We start from the raw sequence: 19172 nt of genomic DNA, 5'->3' as shown, positions 1-19172 counted from the left end.
CACACAGACTTTCCTGGCCTGCCTCAGGACATCCTGTAAGCCCAGGTACCTGCCCAAGAACCGCTGCACCACCAAGTTAAGGACGTGAGCCAAACAGGGCACATGGGTCATTTGTCCCTGTCGGAGGGCAGAGAGGAGGTTGGTGCCATTGTCGCAAACCACCATTCCTGCCTTAAGTTGGCGTGGCGTCAACCACCTCTGAACCTGCCCCTGCAGAGCTGACAGAACCTCTGCCCCAGTGTGGCTCCTGTCCCCCAAGCACACCAGCTCAAGCACCGCATGGCATCTTTTGGCCTGTGTACTTGCGTAGCCCCTTGAACGACTACGGAGCACCGCTGGTTCCGAGGAAGAGGCCATGGAGGAAGAAGAAGAGGAGGGGGTGGAGGAGAGAGGTGTGTCACAATCATTAGCATTTTGGAGGCGTGGTGGCGGAACAACCTCCAACACTACTGCACCTTGTCCTGCATCCTTCCCAGCTGCCAGCAGAGTCACCCAATGCGCCGTGAAACTTAGGTAACGTCCCTGTCCATGCCTGCTGGACCATGAGTCAGCGGTAATATGCACCTTACCGCTGACTGCCCTGTCCAGCGAGGCATGGACATTGCCTTCCACATGCTGGTAGAGAGCCGGAATTGCCTTCCGTGAGAAAAAGTGGCGTTTGGGTACCTGCCACTGAGGAACCGCACATTCCACAAACTCACGGAAGGGGGCAGAGTCTACCAACTGAAAAGGCAGCAGTTGAAGTGCTAGCAATTTTGCCAAGCTAGCATTCAACCGTTGGGCATGTGGATGACTGGGAGCAAACTTCTTTCGGCGGTGCAGCAGCTGGGGCAAGGAAATTTGCCTGGTACAATCTGACGTCGGTGTACCAAAATCAGATTGCCCACAAGTACGTGGCTGTGACACACCTAATTCTACACCTTCATTCCTCTCAGTGCAGGTCTCAGAGAGGACTGAAGGTCTAGTGGGGTTGGAAATCTCAGCTGATGAGGAGCAAGCAGAGGTCCTCTTTGTTCTTTGGTGTGGGTCTTTTAGATACGCTTGCCAACGAACTGCATGGCAGGTCAACATATGTCTGGTCAAGCATGTGGTACCCAAGCGGGAGATGTTTTGGCCACGCGAGATACGCTTGAGACATATGTTGCAAATAGCAGCGGTGCGATCTGATGCACTCGTCTCAAAAAAGGCCCACACCAAAGAACTTTTTGAATAACGCGCAGAGACTGCAGCGCCCTGCACATGTGGAGCTTTGGGGTGTGATGCAGTCAATGTGCTGCCCTTAGGCTGGCCCCTGGAGGGCATCCTGCCTCGTTGGTGATGTGCCGCCTCCTCCTCCTCCTCCTCCTCCTCTCTCCTATCAGGCACCCACGTTGAGTCAGTGACCTCATCATCCCCTCCCTCCTCATCACTGGAGCAAACCTGGCAGTATGCTGCAGCAGGGGGAGCATGACTGCCAGATTGCTGTCCTTCTTGGGCACCCCCTCTGTCCATGCTCGTGTTACTGCCTACATCGAGCTCAGTATCATCATCAGAGCCTTCCAAACGCTGGGCATCCTCCTGGAGCATGTACCCAACACTGTGGTCAAACAGTTCGAGGGACTCCTCAGGAGGACATGGTGGGGCTAGGGAAGGAGTCACTGATGACATTGAGACAAGGGAAGAGGCCGCTGCTTTGCCAGACAAAGTACCCTGGGCATGGGTGAGAGAGGATGAGGAGGATGAGGACGGCTTGGTCATCCACTCGACCAAATCTTCCGCATGTTGCGGCTCAACATGGCCAGCTGCCGAAAAAAAGGCCAAGCGTGTCCCATGGCCACGTGCTGATGAGGATGCACCGTCTCCATGACCAGCACTAGACACAGAGCCTGCTTGCCCTCTCTTATTGGCTTGTGACTGTCTGCCTCTCCTTCTTGGCCTTCCAGACATACTAATGGCCTGTAGCTGCACTAAGCTGGGATATATATATATATATATATATATATATATATATATATATATATATGTACTGATACTGCAGCTAGCAAAATCAACTGCCTGCCTGTAGTATGAGAACACCACCAACCTTCTACAGGTAGCTTTAGCTGAACACTGTGAGGTGGACGCACCCCACTAACTTGTAGGTTTAGCTGAACACTGTGAGCAGGGCGCACCCCACTAACTTGTAGGTTTAGCAGAACACTGTGAGCAGGACGCACTGCACTAACTGTAAATAGTCTAGCTGCCTGACTGTGGTACTAATAGGATCAAAAGAACACCAGCAATTTTCTTTAAAATACTGTAACAAGACAAGCCTGCCTGTCAGTAAGAAGATAACAGGAACGGATCTAGCCGAACACTGTGAGCAGGACACACCCCACTAGCTTGTAGGTTTAGCTGAACACTGTGAGGTGGACGCACCCCACTAACTTGTAGGTTTAGCTGAACACTGTGAGCAGGACGCACCCCACTAACTTGTAGGTTTAGCAGAACACTGTGAGCAGGATGCACTGCACTAACTGTAAATAGTCTAGCTGCCTGACTGTGGTACTAATAGGATCAAAAGAACACCAGCAATTTTCTTCAGGTAGCTGTATTTACTGTAACAAGACAAGCCTGCCTGTCAGTAAGAAGATAACAGGAACGGATCTAGCTGAACACTGTGAGCAGGACGCACCCTACTAGCTTGTAGGTTTAGCTGAACACTGTGAGGTGGACGCACCCCACTAACTTGTAGGTTTAGCTGAACACTGTGAGCAGGACGCACCCCACTAACTTGTAGGTTTAGCAGAACACTGTGAGCAGGACGCACTGCACTAACTGTAAATAGTCTAGCTGCCTGACTGTGGTACTAATAGGATCAAAAGAACACCAGCAATTTTCTTCAGGTAGCTGTATTTACTGTAACAAGACAAGCCTGCCTGTTAGTAAGAAGATAACAGAAACGGATCTAGCTGAACACTGTGAGCAGGACGCACCCCACTAGCTTGTAGGTTTAGCTGAACACTGTGAGGTGGACGCACCCCACTAACTTGTAGGTTTAGCTGAACACTGTGAGCAGGACGCACCCCACTTACTTGTAGGTTTAGCAGAACACTGTGGGCAAGACGCACTGCACTAACTGTAAATAGTCTAGCTGCCTGACTGTGGTACTAATAGGATCAAAAGAACACCAGTAATTTTCTTTAAAATACTGTAACAAGACAAGCCTGCCTGTCAGTAAGAAGATAACAGAAATGGATCTAGCTGAACACTGTGAGCAGGACGCACTGCACTAAATGTAAATAGTCTAGCTGCCTGACTGTGGTACTAATAGGATCAAAAGAACACCAGTAATTTTCTTCAAAATACTGTAACAAGACAAGCCTGCCTGTCAGTAGGAATATAACAGGAACGGATCTAGCTGAACACTGTGAGCAGGACGCACTGCACTAAATGTAAATAGTCTAGAAGATAACAGGAACAGATCTAGCTAAACTGAATACAGTGTATATATATATATATATATATATATATATGCAACACCTGGGATGCATATATATACACAATACACTTTAAGTGCAGCTAACTGACTGACTGTCCTGCCTAATCTAGCTAACTCAAATTAAATGACACTGTCTCTCTCTCTCTCTAAGCACACCGGAACACACTGCACAGGGCCGCCGTGCAGGCGGCCTTATATAGTGTGGGGCGTGTACTAAATCCCCTGAGCCATAATTGGCCAAAGCCTCCTTGGCTTTGGCCAATTATGGCTCTCTGTTAAGGCGGCGCTGTGATTGGCCAAGCATGCGGGTCATAGTGCATGCTTGGCCAATCATCAGCAAGCAATGCACTGCAATGCCGCAGTGAATTATGGGCCGTGACGCGCCACACGAATTTGGCGCGAACGGCCCATATCGTTCGCAATTCGGCGAACGATCGAACAGCCGATGTTCGAGTCGAACATGGGTTCGACTCGAACACGAAGCTCATCCCTACTTATAATAACTAACTATTAAATTATAAGTATTGGCATTTCCTTTCAAATTTGGCTGTGAAGGTAACGAATATTAATTTATCTGAAGTTATGAATCATCCGAAATAACAAATGCTGCATCTAAACAAATGGAACAAATTAATAATAAATAATAGTAATAATAATAATATTAATAATAATAATAAAAAGTCATTTGTTCCGTTCCATACGTTTAGATACGGCATTTGTTATTTCGTAACTTCGGATACATTTCTGTTTGTTACATTCACTAACAGCCAAATTTGAAAGGAATTTCCAATACCTATAATTGAATAGTTTAGTAACAGTTATGTTTTATTATTAGTTATTTATTATTTCAGATTTTCAAATTTTCAAGTTTTCGAATTTGCCTTCTTATTTTCGGATTTTCATTCTTTTGAATTTTCAGATTTTCATTCTTATTTCAGAATTTTCGAATATTTGAATTTCTGATTCTTCAGAATATTCGAATTTCTGAATTTGTGAATATTCAAATTTGTCGACTTAAGTTAAAAACAAATATGGAACAAAATGAATTGCTCATGTCTAGGGCAGAGGGATTTGGTACAAGGAAAATCTCTCTAATTGAAAGAGCGTTGAGAGCTATGGAAATATGAAATTCAACCTTGAGTGTAAGTTAAAATAAATGATCTAAAATGTAAAAATGAAATTTATTAACATCATTTTGGCTAATCAGAAAATAATTCATAATTGTATTGGGTGGCATCTTTTGAAGCATTTTGTTGCCTTCTAGGATCCAGGAAAGAACCGAATTCGTCAGTGGCTGAACGTGAATACCAATAAAAGAATTGCTGCGTTTTCTTTTCCTCTCTCCTCTGAGCCTCCACTGGGGGAATACTCAATTCGGGCGGGGGATACAGTCCAAAGCTTTTCTGTGGAAGAATACGGTGAGGAACGTTCATATATACATAACTAATCAGAAATAACTCGGAGAAACCCCCAGTATATTACAACAACAGACTATATCAGCCACAGAAAGGAGACATATTAAGCAAAATCATTCTATTTTTATTTAGAAAACAGTTATTTGAGAAAATTTTATTTGAAGTACCCCTAGAGGGGAACATTAGTACATAAAATATACACACAGTAAAAATTAACATATACAGATTAGATAGGTACAATCCATACAGTGATATGATATGATTTTGTGTGCACCTTTCACCATTAGCTTGGCTTCCTCAGGACCCAGATGCATGGCCAATTATTAGGTTATGAAAAGAGTTCAATGGTATGTAATCATACAATGCAATAGGCTCATAAGAGCAGGCATATGGAATGGAGTTCAGAAACACTTGGTCTAATATGGGTCACATTAAGGCATCAAGTTATTTATCTGCAAATGGCTCTGTGATACAGCCACGTTCCTTACACCACGTTCCTCACGCCACGTCCTCATAGACATCTGCCGTGTTTTTTTCTGAAAGACATGGTTATATAAGAAGGGCATTGTAGGTAATAACTTATAAAAATGTGCATGTTTAGTAACAGAAGAGGTGGGGGCTGTAATAAAATCATAAAATGTGATTTTTTTATTTCCACCATGAAAGACATTTTGCAGTTTAAATTGAACATCATAGACCATTCATCCAAAGGACAACAATTCAATAGCAAGATATTCTTGATATTGTTAACTAGGGATGAGCCGAACACCACCCCCCCCGGTTTGGTTCGCAGCAGAACATGCGAACTGGCAAAAAATGTGTGCGAACACCGTTAAAGTCTATGGGACACGAATGTGAAAAATCAAAAGTGCTAATTTTAAAAGCTTATATGCAAGTTATTGCCATAAAAAGTGTTTGGTGATCTGGGTCCTGCCCCAGGGGACATGTATCAATGCAAAAAAAAAGTTTTGAAAACGGTTGTATATTCAGGAGCAGTGATTTTAATAATGCCTAAAGTGAAACAATGAAAATAAAATATTCCTTTAAATATTGTGCTGGGGGGTCCCCTTAGTCTGCCTGTAAAGTAGCGCATTTTTCCCATGTTCAGGTCCCCCAGTGCATAACAGGCCCTTCAGGTCTGGTATGGATTTTAAGGGGAACCCCACGCCAAAAAAAAAAAATGGAGTGAGGGTCCCCCAAAATCCATACCAGACCCTTATCCAAGCATGCAACCTAGCCCCCGCTCCTGAACCATACTAGGCCACATGCCCTTAACATGGGGAGGGTGCTTTGGGGTCCCCCCAAAACACCTTGTCTTTATGTTGATGGGGACAAGGGCCTCATTCCCAAAACCTTTGGTTGTGGGGGTCTGCGGGCGGGGGGCTTATCATATTCTGGAAGCCCCCTTTACCAAGGGGACCCCCAGATCCTGGCCCCCCTATGTGAATGGGTATTGGGTACATTGTACCCCTACTCATTCACCAAAAAAAGTGTTAAAAAAGTAAAAATGACACTAGACAGTTCTTGACAATTCGTCCTGCGATGTAAATCCATCTTCAATCACAGCTCTGATGGACTGAAACAAAACCAAAAAACAAAAAAACTCCACCTCGATGGGAGGCATCCGGCCATCTGCAGCCTTTTTGTGATGACAGCTCTTATATAGGCAAGGGCGGGGCCACCTGCTGATGTAACCGGGTGACCCTGCCCCCTTCTGACGTCATGTGGCTCATCTTAGCCCCTGAGACTGGAAGGGAAAGGCCATATTAGGGGTAGTTAAGTATTCTATACCCCATAACACTACATTGCCTCTAATCCCCTTGCAGCAACAATGTCACCTGGATCAGCAAAAAGTATTTTACTCACAAGGCCAAGAATTAGCTCCCCAGATTTGGCTTCTTGATGCCTTGCAGTGAGGTGATAGCAGACTGGATCCTCAGATGTAAGGTCCCAGAGGTGTTTCTGTAGTTGCAGATAGGGCTCCTAGGTTCTTCCACAGCCAGGACCCTAAAGAATAGCAATTGAACCCAAGGCACAACTTTGATAGATGGCAGTTTTCCCAGCTGGTGAAACTCTTAGACCAGATGTGCTTTGCAGCTGGTGAAACTCTTAGACCAGATGTGTAGACTTGTGTTCCAAAAGATAGGCTAAGCCCCAGGGATGCTTTTGGGCCTAGCAACAAGAACAGCTCAGCAGCAACTCCTCAGGCCTCGGCCTGAGGCAAGAGAGGTAGCACATGGTTTTCCCAAATATTTATACTCTCCCCAATTATGCACCAGCGGCTTGAACCTCCTACTGGGATGACCAGAAGGAAAATGAATAGTCATAACTCCAAGCAGGAACCCTCATACTATTGCCAGTGGAGTAATGACCCCTACTGGTTAGAGCAGGAGACCACCAACCTTCTGAGTTTAGGGAGAAAGCAAATGTGTGCCTACACAAATGAAACTGGATTGACTACCACCCAGACAAAAAATGAAATGTACTTATTTCTTAGAAACCTAACTAAGTGGGCGCTACACCTATTACAGCAGCCCAAGAAAAAAAAGCATCATACAGTTAAAGTTACTTACTGCAGTTACAACATTTTGAAATCATTTCAAAATGTATTTTCAAAATGTTTAACCTGTGACCTTCATCAAACAAATACACGTGGGCAATGCCACAATAGTCCTTTAGGAAACATTCCCTGTTGTAGGATAAGAATGCTCTGTCCTTAGTTTCCAGTTATGCTCTGCATTGTCATCCTGTGGTGCCCTTTGTCCCCAAGATAAATGGCACTGCTGACACACATTCCACAAGCATGGTCCATTGCTGCCACCATCAGTAAATCCACCCTGAGAAATGCCATGCATCTGTCCCCTGGGTGCACAATGTCGGCAGAAAGAGGCAGCTGTTTATGATACAGTGCTGTGAAAAAGTATTTCCCCCTTCCTGATTTTTTTTTTGCATATTTGTCACACTTAAATGGTTTGGATCATTAACCACTTGCCACCCGCCCCACTGTCAAATGATGGAAGGACGGTGCGGCTCTCGTTCTGGGTGGACATCTTATGACGGCGCCCAGAACGGCTGATATTGTGCGCCCGTGGGGCATCGCGATGATTGGTGGTGCTGTGTGTCAGTCTGACACACCGCTACACCGATATCGGTAAAGAGCCTCTGATGGAGGCTCTTTACCATGTGATCAGCCGTGTCCAATCACAACTGATCACAATTTAAACAGGAAGAGCCGTTGATCGGCTTTTCCTCACTTGCATCTGACAGATGTGAGTAGAGGAGAGCCGATCAGCTGCTCTCTTGACAGGGGGGTCTGTGCTGATTATTTATCAGCACAGTCCCCCCTCAGATGCTCACCCAGGACCACCAGGATGCCGCCAGGACCACCAGGAATTGCTACCACACTGGACCACCAGGTATGCCACCCTAGACCACCAGGAAAATGCCAATCAGTGCCGAGGCAGCTGCCAATCAGTGCCCATCCCCAATGCCTGCTAGTGCCATCAGTGATGCCTATCAATGCCAGCTATCAGTGCCGCATATCAGTGCCCATCAGTGCAATGTATCAGTGCCCAACTGTGACCAGCAGTGCCCATCAGTGCCGCCTATCAGTGCCACACATCAGTACCCATCAGTGCAGCCTTTCAGTGCCCAGTGTTGCCTATCAGTGCCACCCATCAGTATACCACTGATGTGCACCACTGATGGATATGCACCACTGATGGGTCAATGCCCATCAGTGGTGCATATCAGTGCCACCCATCAGTGCCACCTACCAGTGCCCATCAGTGTCACCTATCAGTGCCCATTGTTAGTGCCCATCAGTGCCACCTCATTGGTGCCACCTCATCGGTGCCACCTTATCAATGCCTATCAGTGCCGCCTTATCAGTGCCCATCAGTGAAGGAGAAAACTTACTTATTTACAACATTTTATAACAGAAACAAAAGAAAAATTCATGAATTTGAAAATCCAAAAATTCAGAAATCCGAAAATACTAAAATTCGAAAATTCAAAAATACGAAAAGAAAAAAGAGAAATTCTAGAATTAGGAAATTCGTAAATTCAGATATTCGAAAATTCAAAAATTTGAAAATTCAGAAATCCAAAAAATTTGGAAATTCAGAAATTGAAAAATCCAAAAATTCAAGAATTTGAAAATCTGAAAATTCGGAAATTCGAAAAGTCCGAAAGTTTGAAAATTCGAAAAAAAAGAAAGAAAATTCGAAAATTTGAAATAATTACTAACTAATAATAACTTTAACTTATAGGTATTGGAAAGAAAAATAAAATTAAAAAAAAAAACTTTAAATTATAGGTATTGGAATTTCATTTCAAATTTGGCTGTAAGTGATACAAATTTATCTGAGGTTACAAATCATCCGAAATAACAAATGCCGCATCTTTTTTTATTTCAAAAGTAAAAGAAAACAAAACCAAGAAAGGTTCCAGTCATTAGAACATATGTATTTAAGTACTAATAACCGCAATGTTGAGTAGTACATTCCACCAGTCTAAGACTGATTAATCCAGTAATATAATATCCTCTACCATCAAACTGTTCGAAATAATAGAAATAATATCCACTATCATCGTGTTATTCAAAACGTCTTTCCCTTCTTGGTCACTTACTCAAAGAAAAGGGGGAAAAAATGGGGAAAAAAAACAATAATGAAAACATAAATAAATAAGTAGATAGATTTCTCTCTCTCCTCCTCCCCTCCAGCACCCACTTGAGCCAACACATAGATTTACATTCATTTGCTAGGTCGATCTGTCTTAAAGGGAGTGTTACATTTTCTCTTCAGTTGATAAGATTCACATCTATGAGAGTCTTTCCCTTTTCTGAATTAATTAATTAATTATCCGAAAATAAAGTAATTTGTTACATTCCATTTGTTTAGATATGGAATCCGTTTTTTCCGGATAATTCGTAACTTCAGATGAATTCATATTTGTTACGTTCACTAACAGCCAAATTTGAAAGGAAATTCCAATACCTATAATTTAATAGTTTAGTAATAGATAAGTTATTATTAGTTAGTTATCATTCCGGATTTTCCGATTTTCGGATTTTCGTTCTCATTTTCGAATTTTCATTCTTTTGAATTTTCGGATTTTCATTCTTATTTTTGGATTTTCGAATTTCCGAATTTCCTGAATTTTCAGATTTTCAAGTTTCCAACTTTGCTGAATTTTTCGGATTTTCAGATGTTCGAATTTCTGAATTTTCTAATTTCCGTATATTTGTTAAACAGATTTTCGTTCATTTGGATATTCCCGAATTAAAGAATTTGTCGATAATTCATTATAAAACACATTTGGAATGAAATGAATTGCACATGTCTACAACCTAGTCAAGTCTGACATTTATCTCTTCTGTCTCCACAGTGCTTCCAAAATTCGAGACCAGTCTTGTGCTCCCCAAGACTGTAGGGATTGACAGTGAAACTATCCCTGTCCAATTATGCGGCAAGTGAGTTTAACTTTAAAACGTATTTATTTCTGGTAAATGAAGAAGTATAGAGGAGTGTTCTGGTTTGAGTGAGACATTTAAAGCGGTTGTATACTGCTGGATGTATTTTTTATTTTTTTCCCCCTGCAAGGTAAAGTCATAATGTGCTAGTATGCATTGCATACTAGCACATTATGTGGAACTTACCTTAAAACAAAGATTCCGGGTTCGTGGGCTCCAGCTCTGACTGGCTGGAGCCACGATGATGTCACTTGGGAGCCGCCGTTCACAGCGCAGGGTGCCACCCGTGCCGTTCCTTCAGAGCACAAGCGCCAATGATTTCACTGGCTGCATGTAATGTAAATATCTCCTAAACAGTGCCCACTTAGGAGATATTTACATATTATAAGCTTACCTATGGGTAAAAGTCAGTAAAGGAAATTTACTTCCTCTTTAAAGAGACATATTCCTATAAATAAAGTAACAGAACACAATAAAAAAAATCATCTGACCCCACACAAGTCTAGCGGTTTGGTGAATGCCGTATGCAGAGTCTCCACCAGATGGCAGCAACAGGGGAAGAGAGATTCAATAAAATGAAGTATCCACAAGATGGCGTATAATGAGGGTTTGGGTTCAGGTTGGGCTGTCGCTGTTTGTTTTAGTCGTCTTGCCACTAAAATGGCAATGTTACACCCTATTTACATATATTTGTTTATCTTTAGGTACACATATGGAAAGCCAGTTCAAGGTCAATATTCAGTTTCCATGTGTAGATCATATTATAGCTGGTATGCAAGAGGCATTGGCACAAAATCTAATATTTGTCGTGCATTCACTGGAGAGGTAAGGTCAACAGTAATCGAATGATAGGAAAAGCTGAAGAATTTGTTGAAATGTTTTTGCCAAAAATGGGTTTTATTAAGAGAATAATTATTTCACCCTCTAGAAATGTCATCAGATCTAGCCTCAAATTTTGCCATGTGGACTACTTAGGTGTAATTTGCTTGATAAAAAATAAAATCACATGGCTTTGTTTTCTAAACCATGTCAGTGCTAACATTAAGAAAGCAGCACCTATATATATATATATATATATATATATATATATATATATATATATATATATATATATATATATATATATATATAGCGCTGCACAAACTGTTGGCGCTATACAAACCTGTATAATAATATTTATTATAATATACAATATATATATTTTCAATGACTTTTGAAAATATTTTTGAAAAAAAATAATTAGGACTTTCGGACATTTTGAAGTCCACTTAACTCCTTCCCGACCAGCCGCCGCAGTTATACTGCGGCAGGTTGGCTCCCCTGCGCGAGCCGTCATGGCTGTACGTCAGCTCTTTAAGACACTTTAGCAGGCAAGGCCGCAGCGTGTCCCCGGAGCCGATGAGCGTGCCCAGAGGGCGTGATGATTGCCGGGCACCCGCGATCGCTCGTGACAGAGCGAGAACCCGGGATCTGTGTGGGTAAACACACAAATTCCGGTTCTGTCAGGGGAGAGGAGAGAGATCATGTGTTCCTACTAAGTAGGAACATTGATCTCTCTCCTCCTCTAGTCAGCCACATTCCTCCCCCACAGTTAGAACACACATAGGGAACACAGTTAACCCCCTTGATGGCCTCCCTAGTGTTAACCCCTTCCCTGCCAGTGGCATTTATACAGTAATCAGTGGCTATTTAGAGTACTGATCGCTGTATAAATGTCAATGGTCCCACAAAAGTGTCAAAAGTATCTGATGTGTCCACCATAATGTCTTAGTCCTGATAAAAATCGCAGATCGCCGCCATCACTAGTAAAAAAAATAAATAATAAAAATGGCATAAATCTATCCCGTATTTTGTAGACGCTATAACTTTTTTTGCGCAAACCAATCAATATACATCTATTGCGATTTTTTTTTTACCAAAAATATGTAGAAAAATACATATCGGCCTAAACTGATGAAGACTTTTTTTTTTGTATATTTATTATAGCAAAAAGTACAAAATATTGTTTTTTTTTCAAAATTGTCCCTCTTTTTTTGTTTGTAGCGCAAAAAATATAAGCCAAAAAATAAATACCACCAAAAGAAAGCTCTATTTGTGGGGAAAAAAAGGACATCAATTTTGTTTTGGTACGACATTGCAGGACCGTGTAATTGTCAGTTAAAGCGACGCAGTGCCGTATCGCAAAAAATGACCTGGTCATTAAGGAAGAAAATGTTCCGGGGCTGAAGTGGTTAAAGTTATGTTTAATGCCCTGTACACACGGTCAGACATTGATCAGACATTCTGACAACAAAATCCATGGATTTTCTCCGACGGATGTTGGCTCAAACTTGTCTTGCATACACACGGTCACACAGTTTTCGGAATATCCGATTGTTCTGAACGGAGTGATGTAAAACACGTACGTCGGGACTATAAACGGGGCAGTAGCCAATAGCTTTCATCTCTTAATTTATTCTGAGCATGCGTGGCACTTTGTGTGTCGGATTTGTGTACACACGATCAGAATTTCCGACAACGGATTTTGTTGTCGGAAAATTTTATAGCAAGCTCTCAAACTTTGTGTGTCGGAAATTCCGATGGAAAATGTGTGATGGAGCCTACACACGGTCGGAATTTCCGACAACAAGGTCCTATCACACATTTTCCATCGGAAAATCCAACCGTGTGTACAGGGCATAAGACTGAGTTTCTCAACCAGGGTTTTGTGGAACCCTAGGGTTCCGCCAGAGGTTTCCAGCGGTTCCATGAGCAATGAACAGTTTTAGCCTTTTAGATAAGTAACTACTGACACCAATAATATATTTAATTATCTGTAAGGAGGACATGCTTCCCAATGACTAAAAGTAAAAAGGAGCATTGTTCCCCGTGACCATCATGCTAATGTACCATGAGCTGTAGATATAGTAAATATTAGCAGGGGTTCCCTGAGACCCCTATTGCAAGGGTTCCTCCATGGTTAAAAGATTGAGAAGGGCTATTTGCAAAACCTTCTTTGTTTTTTTGTTTTTACATGGTTACATTAGATCGCTGCTTTAGTTTTATAGTGGGGAAATGGCCATAAAAAAAGTCTTTGTAATGCCGGCCATACATGATTCGAATTTCGAAAGAATTTTCTTTCGAAAATCATATGAAAGAATTTTCGTACAAATTTTGCACCATTAGTGGGCTGCAGCAATGGCCGATTTTCGTGCGGCAATCAAATTTGAGGAATCGGACAAGTTGGAAATTTTTAGAAAAACAAACGATTTTATAATCAATGATGGGAGAATCGTGTGAGAAATGTAACAAGAAAAGAAAATTTACGGAGAGAAAAGAAGATTCCCAGCCACGAAAATTCTTTTCTGTAGCAACATGAGGTAAAATTGAAGGCTTGGTAGGCCGAATTTCGAAAATCAATGGTGGCATCATCGGATCACAAAAAAAACGAACTTTCTGATTTTGAGAAGAAAATTTGTTTGAAATTTGACCATGTATGGCCTGCATTAGTCATAGTTTTGCGTTGGACTACAGAGTTTTCTGGTATAGTTCACACTGAAAGTGGCCTCCTTCTTTATTCATGCCTTCTATAAAATGATGGGTAAGGTGCCTAGACATGGAAAAGCAGAAATAGTAAACATGATCTTAATGTTTTTGCTACTTACTGAGCTATGACTTTTATAACTTTGGAAACTGCATTTCTGCCAGGGGTGAGGTTGTCAGATGATAAACAGCCAATTGACATCAGAAGTTGCTGAATAATGCCCCGTACCCATGATCAGATTTTCTGACAAAAAACTGTGGAATTTTGTTTGAAGATTGTTGGCTCCAACTTGTCTTGCATACACACGATCACACAAATGTTGGCCAACAATTACGAACGTGGAAACGTGGTGACGTACAAGATGTACGACGAGCCAATAAGATGGAAGTTCAATAGTCATGTGATATCTCCATTACGAACGCTAATTTTACAAGACCGAGCGCTTCTGGCTCGTACTTGATTCTGAGCATGCGTGGAATTTTGTGCGACGCACTTGTGTACACACGATCGGAAAGTCTGACAACAAAATTTGTTGGCGGAAAATTTGAGAACCTGCTAGCCAACATTTGTTGCCAGAAAGTCCTACAACAAATGTTCGATGGAGTATACACACACTCGGACTTTCCATCAACAAGCTCACGTCCAACATTTCCCGTCAGAAAATTTGATTGTGTGTATGCGGCATAAGAGTTGATATTAAGGCCTCATTCGCACATCATGTGCAGAGACATCAGTTTTTCTGCACATGTTCTACAAGGGCACAAAAAAAAGACAATTGTTCTCTATGTGCCCTGTTCACACCACAGCCATAGCTCCCAACTGTCCCCAATTTCGAGGGACTGTCTCTGATTTGGAGCAAAGCCCCTTTGTCCCTCCTTCCATCTCATTTGTCCCTCATTTTGGTCTGATCTATATAGTTGTATATAAAATACACCATTTATCTTTAAAAAAAAAAATCCCAGTGCTAAACCTTTCATCCAATGTCTAAATTGTTGCATTTGTAAATTCCAAAAGCCAATATAAAGGAATAGTAGTGGTAAAAAAAAAAAATCACTTTTGCGCTTAAAGGAGTTGTAAAGGCAAATGTTTTTTTGTCTTAATGCATTCCATGCATTAAGGTAAAAAAACCTTTTGTGTGTAGCAGGTCCCCCATCACCCCCTAATGCTTACCCTGAGCCCCATCTCTAGCAAGCGATGTCCACAATTCCCTCGGCCACCCGGGACTCTCCTCCTGATTGGCTGTGGCACAGCCGCGGTGCTATTGGCTCCTACGGCTGTCAATCAAAGTCAGTTAGCCAATCAGGGAAAAGAGGGGGCGGGTCCGGGTCGGGGCTCCGTCTCTTAATGGAGGTACCCCCCATAGAGAGCTGCTGGTCTATGGGGGCACTCATCAGGAGGGAAGGGCCAGGAGCACCAAAGAGGGACCCGAGAAGAGGAGGATCCGGGCTGCTCTGTGCAAAACGACTGCAACAGAGCAGGTAAGTACAACATGTTTGTTTTTTTTCTTTGTTTTTTTTTAAAGCAAGACTTTACAATCACTTTAACCACTTCAGCCCTGAAAGGATTTGCCCCCTTCCTGACCAGAGCATTTTTTGCGATTCGGCACTGCATCGCTTTAACTGACAATTGTACGGTCGTGCGACGTTGTACCCAAACAAAATTGATGTCCTTTTTTTTTCCCACAAATATAGCTTTGTTTTGGTGGTATTTGATCACCTCTGCATTTTTTATTTTTTGCACTATAAACAAAAGAATAGGGAGAATTTTGAAAAAAAAAAAACACATTATTTTTTACTTTTTTCTATAATAAATATCCCCCAAAAATATATAAAAGAACAATTTTTTTTTCCTCAGTTTAGGCCGATATGTATTCTTCTACATATATTGATTGGTTTGCACAAAAGTTATAGTGTCTACAAAATAGGGGATAGATTTATAGCATTTTTATTATTATTTTTTTTTACTAGTAATGGCGGCAATCTGCGATTTTTTATCGTGACTGCGACATTATGGTGGACACATCGGACAATTTTGACACATTTTTGGGACCATTGGCATTAATACAGAGATCAATGCTATACAAATGCATTGATTATTGTAAATGTCACTGGCAGTGAAGGGGTTAACACTAGGGGGTGATCGAGGGGTTAACTGTGTTCTCTGGGAGGTGATTCTAACTGAAGGGGGAGGGGACTGACTAGAGGAAGTGACGGATCATGGTTCCTAGCTAATAGGAACACACGATCTGTCACTCCTGTCAGAACAGAACAGGGAAGTGTGTGTTTACACACACTCGTCCCTGTTCTGTGTCTCTTGCTCACGATCGCTCGTGGCCGGCGGAAGTGAAGCCTTGTGGCTTCACAGCCTGGTTCCCTACTGCCCATGCGCGAGTCGCACTGCACGATCCCACTGGTCCCTGCTGTCTTCTGGGACCTGTGTGTCTCCCAGAAGACAGCAGGGGGGGCAGAGGAGGCGCCGGACATGGCGTACATATCCACGGATACTGCGGCCATCTATGTCCGGAAGTGCGAACAAATACCTGGATTAGAAAGATATCTGCTCCCTCCTCCCCCCTGAAAGGTGTCAAATGTGACACCAAAGGTGGGGAGGATTCCAAAAAGCGGAAGTTCCATTTTTGGGTGGAACTCTGCTTTAACTAATCATTTATTTTGTATAATTCTCCTTTAAGTGGGCGTGACAGGGGGTGTGTCCTATGTCCAACTACTTTTGCTAATAGGTGGCCCTTGTTCCCATCTCAAAAAGTTGGGAGGTATGACACAACACACAACACTGGTATCACGTGCGGATTTTGTCTGCGCAGGAGTCTGCATTGTGTTAGAAAATAACTGAAACACGCATGAAAAAGGATGTAAACTTGTGTCTTTGCAAGTATACCTGCGCGTCAGTTTGCATCTGTTTTTTTGCGCTTATGGTGGGCATGAGCTCTGAAAAAGCAATGCCTACTATTGTATTGCTTGAAATGTGTGCCTTTTTTGCCCTCAGTTGGATAAATCGGGATGCGGTTCTATTGATGTAGAGACAGAAGGCTATAAATTAAACAATACTGGCCTGGAAAATACACTAAACGCAAAAGCCCTTATCACAGAACAGGGAACAGGTACGTTTCATCCCATAATACTTTCCAGCACACAGGTACAATATTGATCTGCTCTCAATTCTTTGCTTGATTAATTTCACTTTCCTTGCAGGAATTCAGTTATCTACATCCAGTCAAACCAGTGTGAGCCCCGTGATCAACAAGGTGTCTTATGTGGATCAAGACTACAGCTACAAGGCTGGGATCCCATGCAAAGTTGTGGTGAGTTGTATAGAGCTATGTGCTTTTTTTTTTTTCTTAAAGCAGGAGTGAATTCAAAAAGTTTGACTGTGATATGAGGGAAAATTTAGAAATGTTAAAGGGGTTATAAACCTTCGTGTTTTTTCACCTTAATGCATCCTATTCATTGGCTCCTGCTGCTGTCAATCAAATCCAGTGACGCAGGTGCTGGGGGGCAGGGCCGAGTCATACACTCGGTGGTCTATGGATGCTGAATGCTGGACTCGGGATCGCGCCCCCGCAAGGTAGCCCCCTCGGGAGAGCGCTTCTCCTAGGGGGTAATCTGATGTGGGGGTTATTGATAGCAGTGCAGCCATTGGCTCCCGCTGCTGTCAATCCAATACAGTGACGCGGGCGCTAGAGGGCGGGGCTGATTCATACATTCGGCGGCTATGGCCGCCGAATGCTGGACTCGGTAGCGCCCCCGCAAGGTAACCCCCCTCAGGAGAGCACTTCTCCTAGGGGGTTATGTGATGTGAGGAGGAGCCGCGAGAGCCGCCAGGGGACCCCAGAAAATGAGGTTCGGGGGCCACTCTGTGTAAAACAAGCTGCACAGTGGAGGTAAGTATGATATGTTTGTTATTTAAAAAAAAAAAAAAAAACAAACGATTACAATCACTTTCATTGTGCCTAAGCAGTAACCTGAAAAATGTACCTTTTGTCTTAAATCCCTCCTGAAAAATAGCCATTCACTTGTATGTGAGGGGGGCCTAGGCACTTCTGTGTCTACAGCCTCATAGCTGTGTATCTGCAGTATGAGGTCTAACGCCTCGTACACACGAGCGGAATGTCCGTCAGAAAAAGTATATTCCGACCGTGTGTATGCCCCATCGGATTTTTTCCGTCGCAAATTCAGACGGACTGAGATAGAGAACATGCTCTAAATTTTTCCAACGAAACGAATTACTATCGGGAAACCCGATCGTCTGTATGATGTTCCGACGTACCAAAAACGACGCATGCTCCTCAGCAAGTATGGGACGGAAGCTATTGGCTACTGGCTATTGAACTTCCTTTTTCTAGTCCCGTCATACGTGTTGTACGTCACCGCATTCTGGACGGTCTGGACCGTGACCGTGTGCATGCAAGACAGCTTGAGCAGAATTCCGTCAGAACTCCAAGTTTATTCTGATGGCAAAACCGCTCGTGTGTACGCGGCATAAGGCACTGTGCCTCTGACTTCTAGCTTCAAGAGAATTGGAGTGAGGTTAAGGTGATATCTCTCATCTCTGCTTACTGCTCTCCTTTCTGGAGGCTCCAACCTGAGATAACAAAGTCTACTACCAAGATGGTGGCCTTCACACAGAGGCGCAGGTGCAGGACAAGGCACTGTAAGACCAGCTGCAGGGAAACCACAAGCAACACTGGTGACTACTCTCTTGCCTTTATTAGGTACAGTTTCCAAAGTTCAGTTTCTCTTTAAATAGAAGTGCTTAGGCCTTATCTGCATACCTGAGAACCTTCTGTAATTGAAGGAAGGGTGACCCCTGGAAGTCGCACATCTATTTTGTCCTGCTGCACTTAATGGAGTGGCAACCTCAACCTGGACCCCCGACCAGGCCACACTCGTAAATTCACTTGCCCCCTGGAGCTTAGTTATGGGGAACTTTCCGGAATTAACCTGACAGTGCCAGAATTTTAAATCAGTTAGTGTACAGAGGCTGGAGCATGTCCTTTTCACTATAGAACCACATATCCCCAGTATCTGTACTGGAACTAGTAGCTCTACACAGTAGAGGAGGTAGCAGGGGGATGGAGCATGTCATTCCTTCTGTCACTGTTATGCCCCATACACACGGTCGGATTTTCCGACGGAAAATGTGTGATAGGACCTTGTTGTCAGAAATTCCGACCGTTTTGTAGGCTCCATCACACATTTTCTTGTCGGAAATTCCAATTGTGTGTACACAAATCCGACGGACAAAGTGCCACGCATGCTCAGAATAAATAAAGAGTTGAAA

General features: G+C 42.9%; 1 protein-coding gene across 1 annotated transcript in view; it reads left to right on the top strand.

Annotated features, from left to right (window-relative positions):
* Positions 1-19172, top strand: part of LOC141106652 (alpha-2-macroglobulin-like) — a 242068-nt gene that overhangs the window by 46393 nt on the left and 176503 nt on the right. The window contains exons 6-10 of the mRNA XM_073597595.1: positions 4725-4878; positions 10267-10351; positions 11056-11176; positions 16878-16992; positions 17084-17193. Of these exons, the coding sequence (XP_073453696.1) occupies positions 4725-4878; positions 10267-10351; positions 11056-11176; positions 16878-16992; positions 17084-17193 (585 nt within the window). The remainder of the gene's footprint in view (positions 1-4724; positions 4879-10266; positions 10352-11055; positions 11177-16877; positions 16993-17083; positions 17194-19172) is intronic.

The sequence above is a fragment of the Aquarana catesbeiana genome, linkage group LG08, assembly GCF_042186555.1.
Source record: "Aquarana catesbeiana isolate 2022-GZ linkage group LG08, ASM4218655v1, whole genome shotgun sequence".
Classification (NCBI taxonomy): Eukaryota; Metazoa; Chordata; class Amphibia; order Anura; family Ranidae; genus Aquarana; species Aquarana catesbeiana.
Note: the sequence above shows the minus strand (reverse complement) of the source record. Positions and strands in the feature narration are given on the sequence as shown.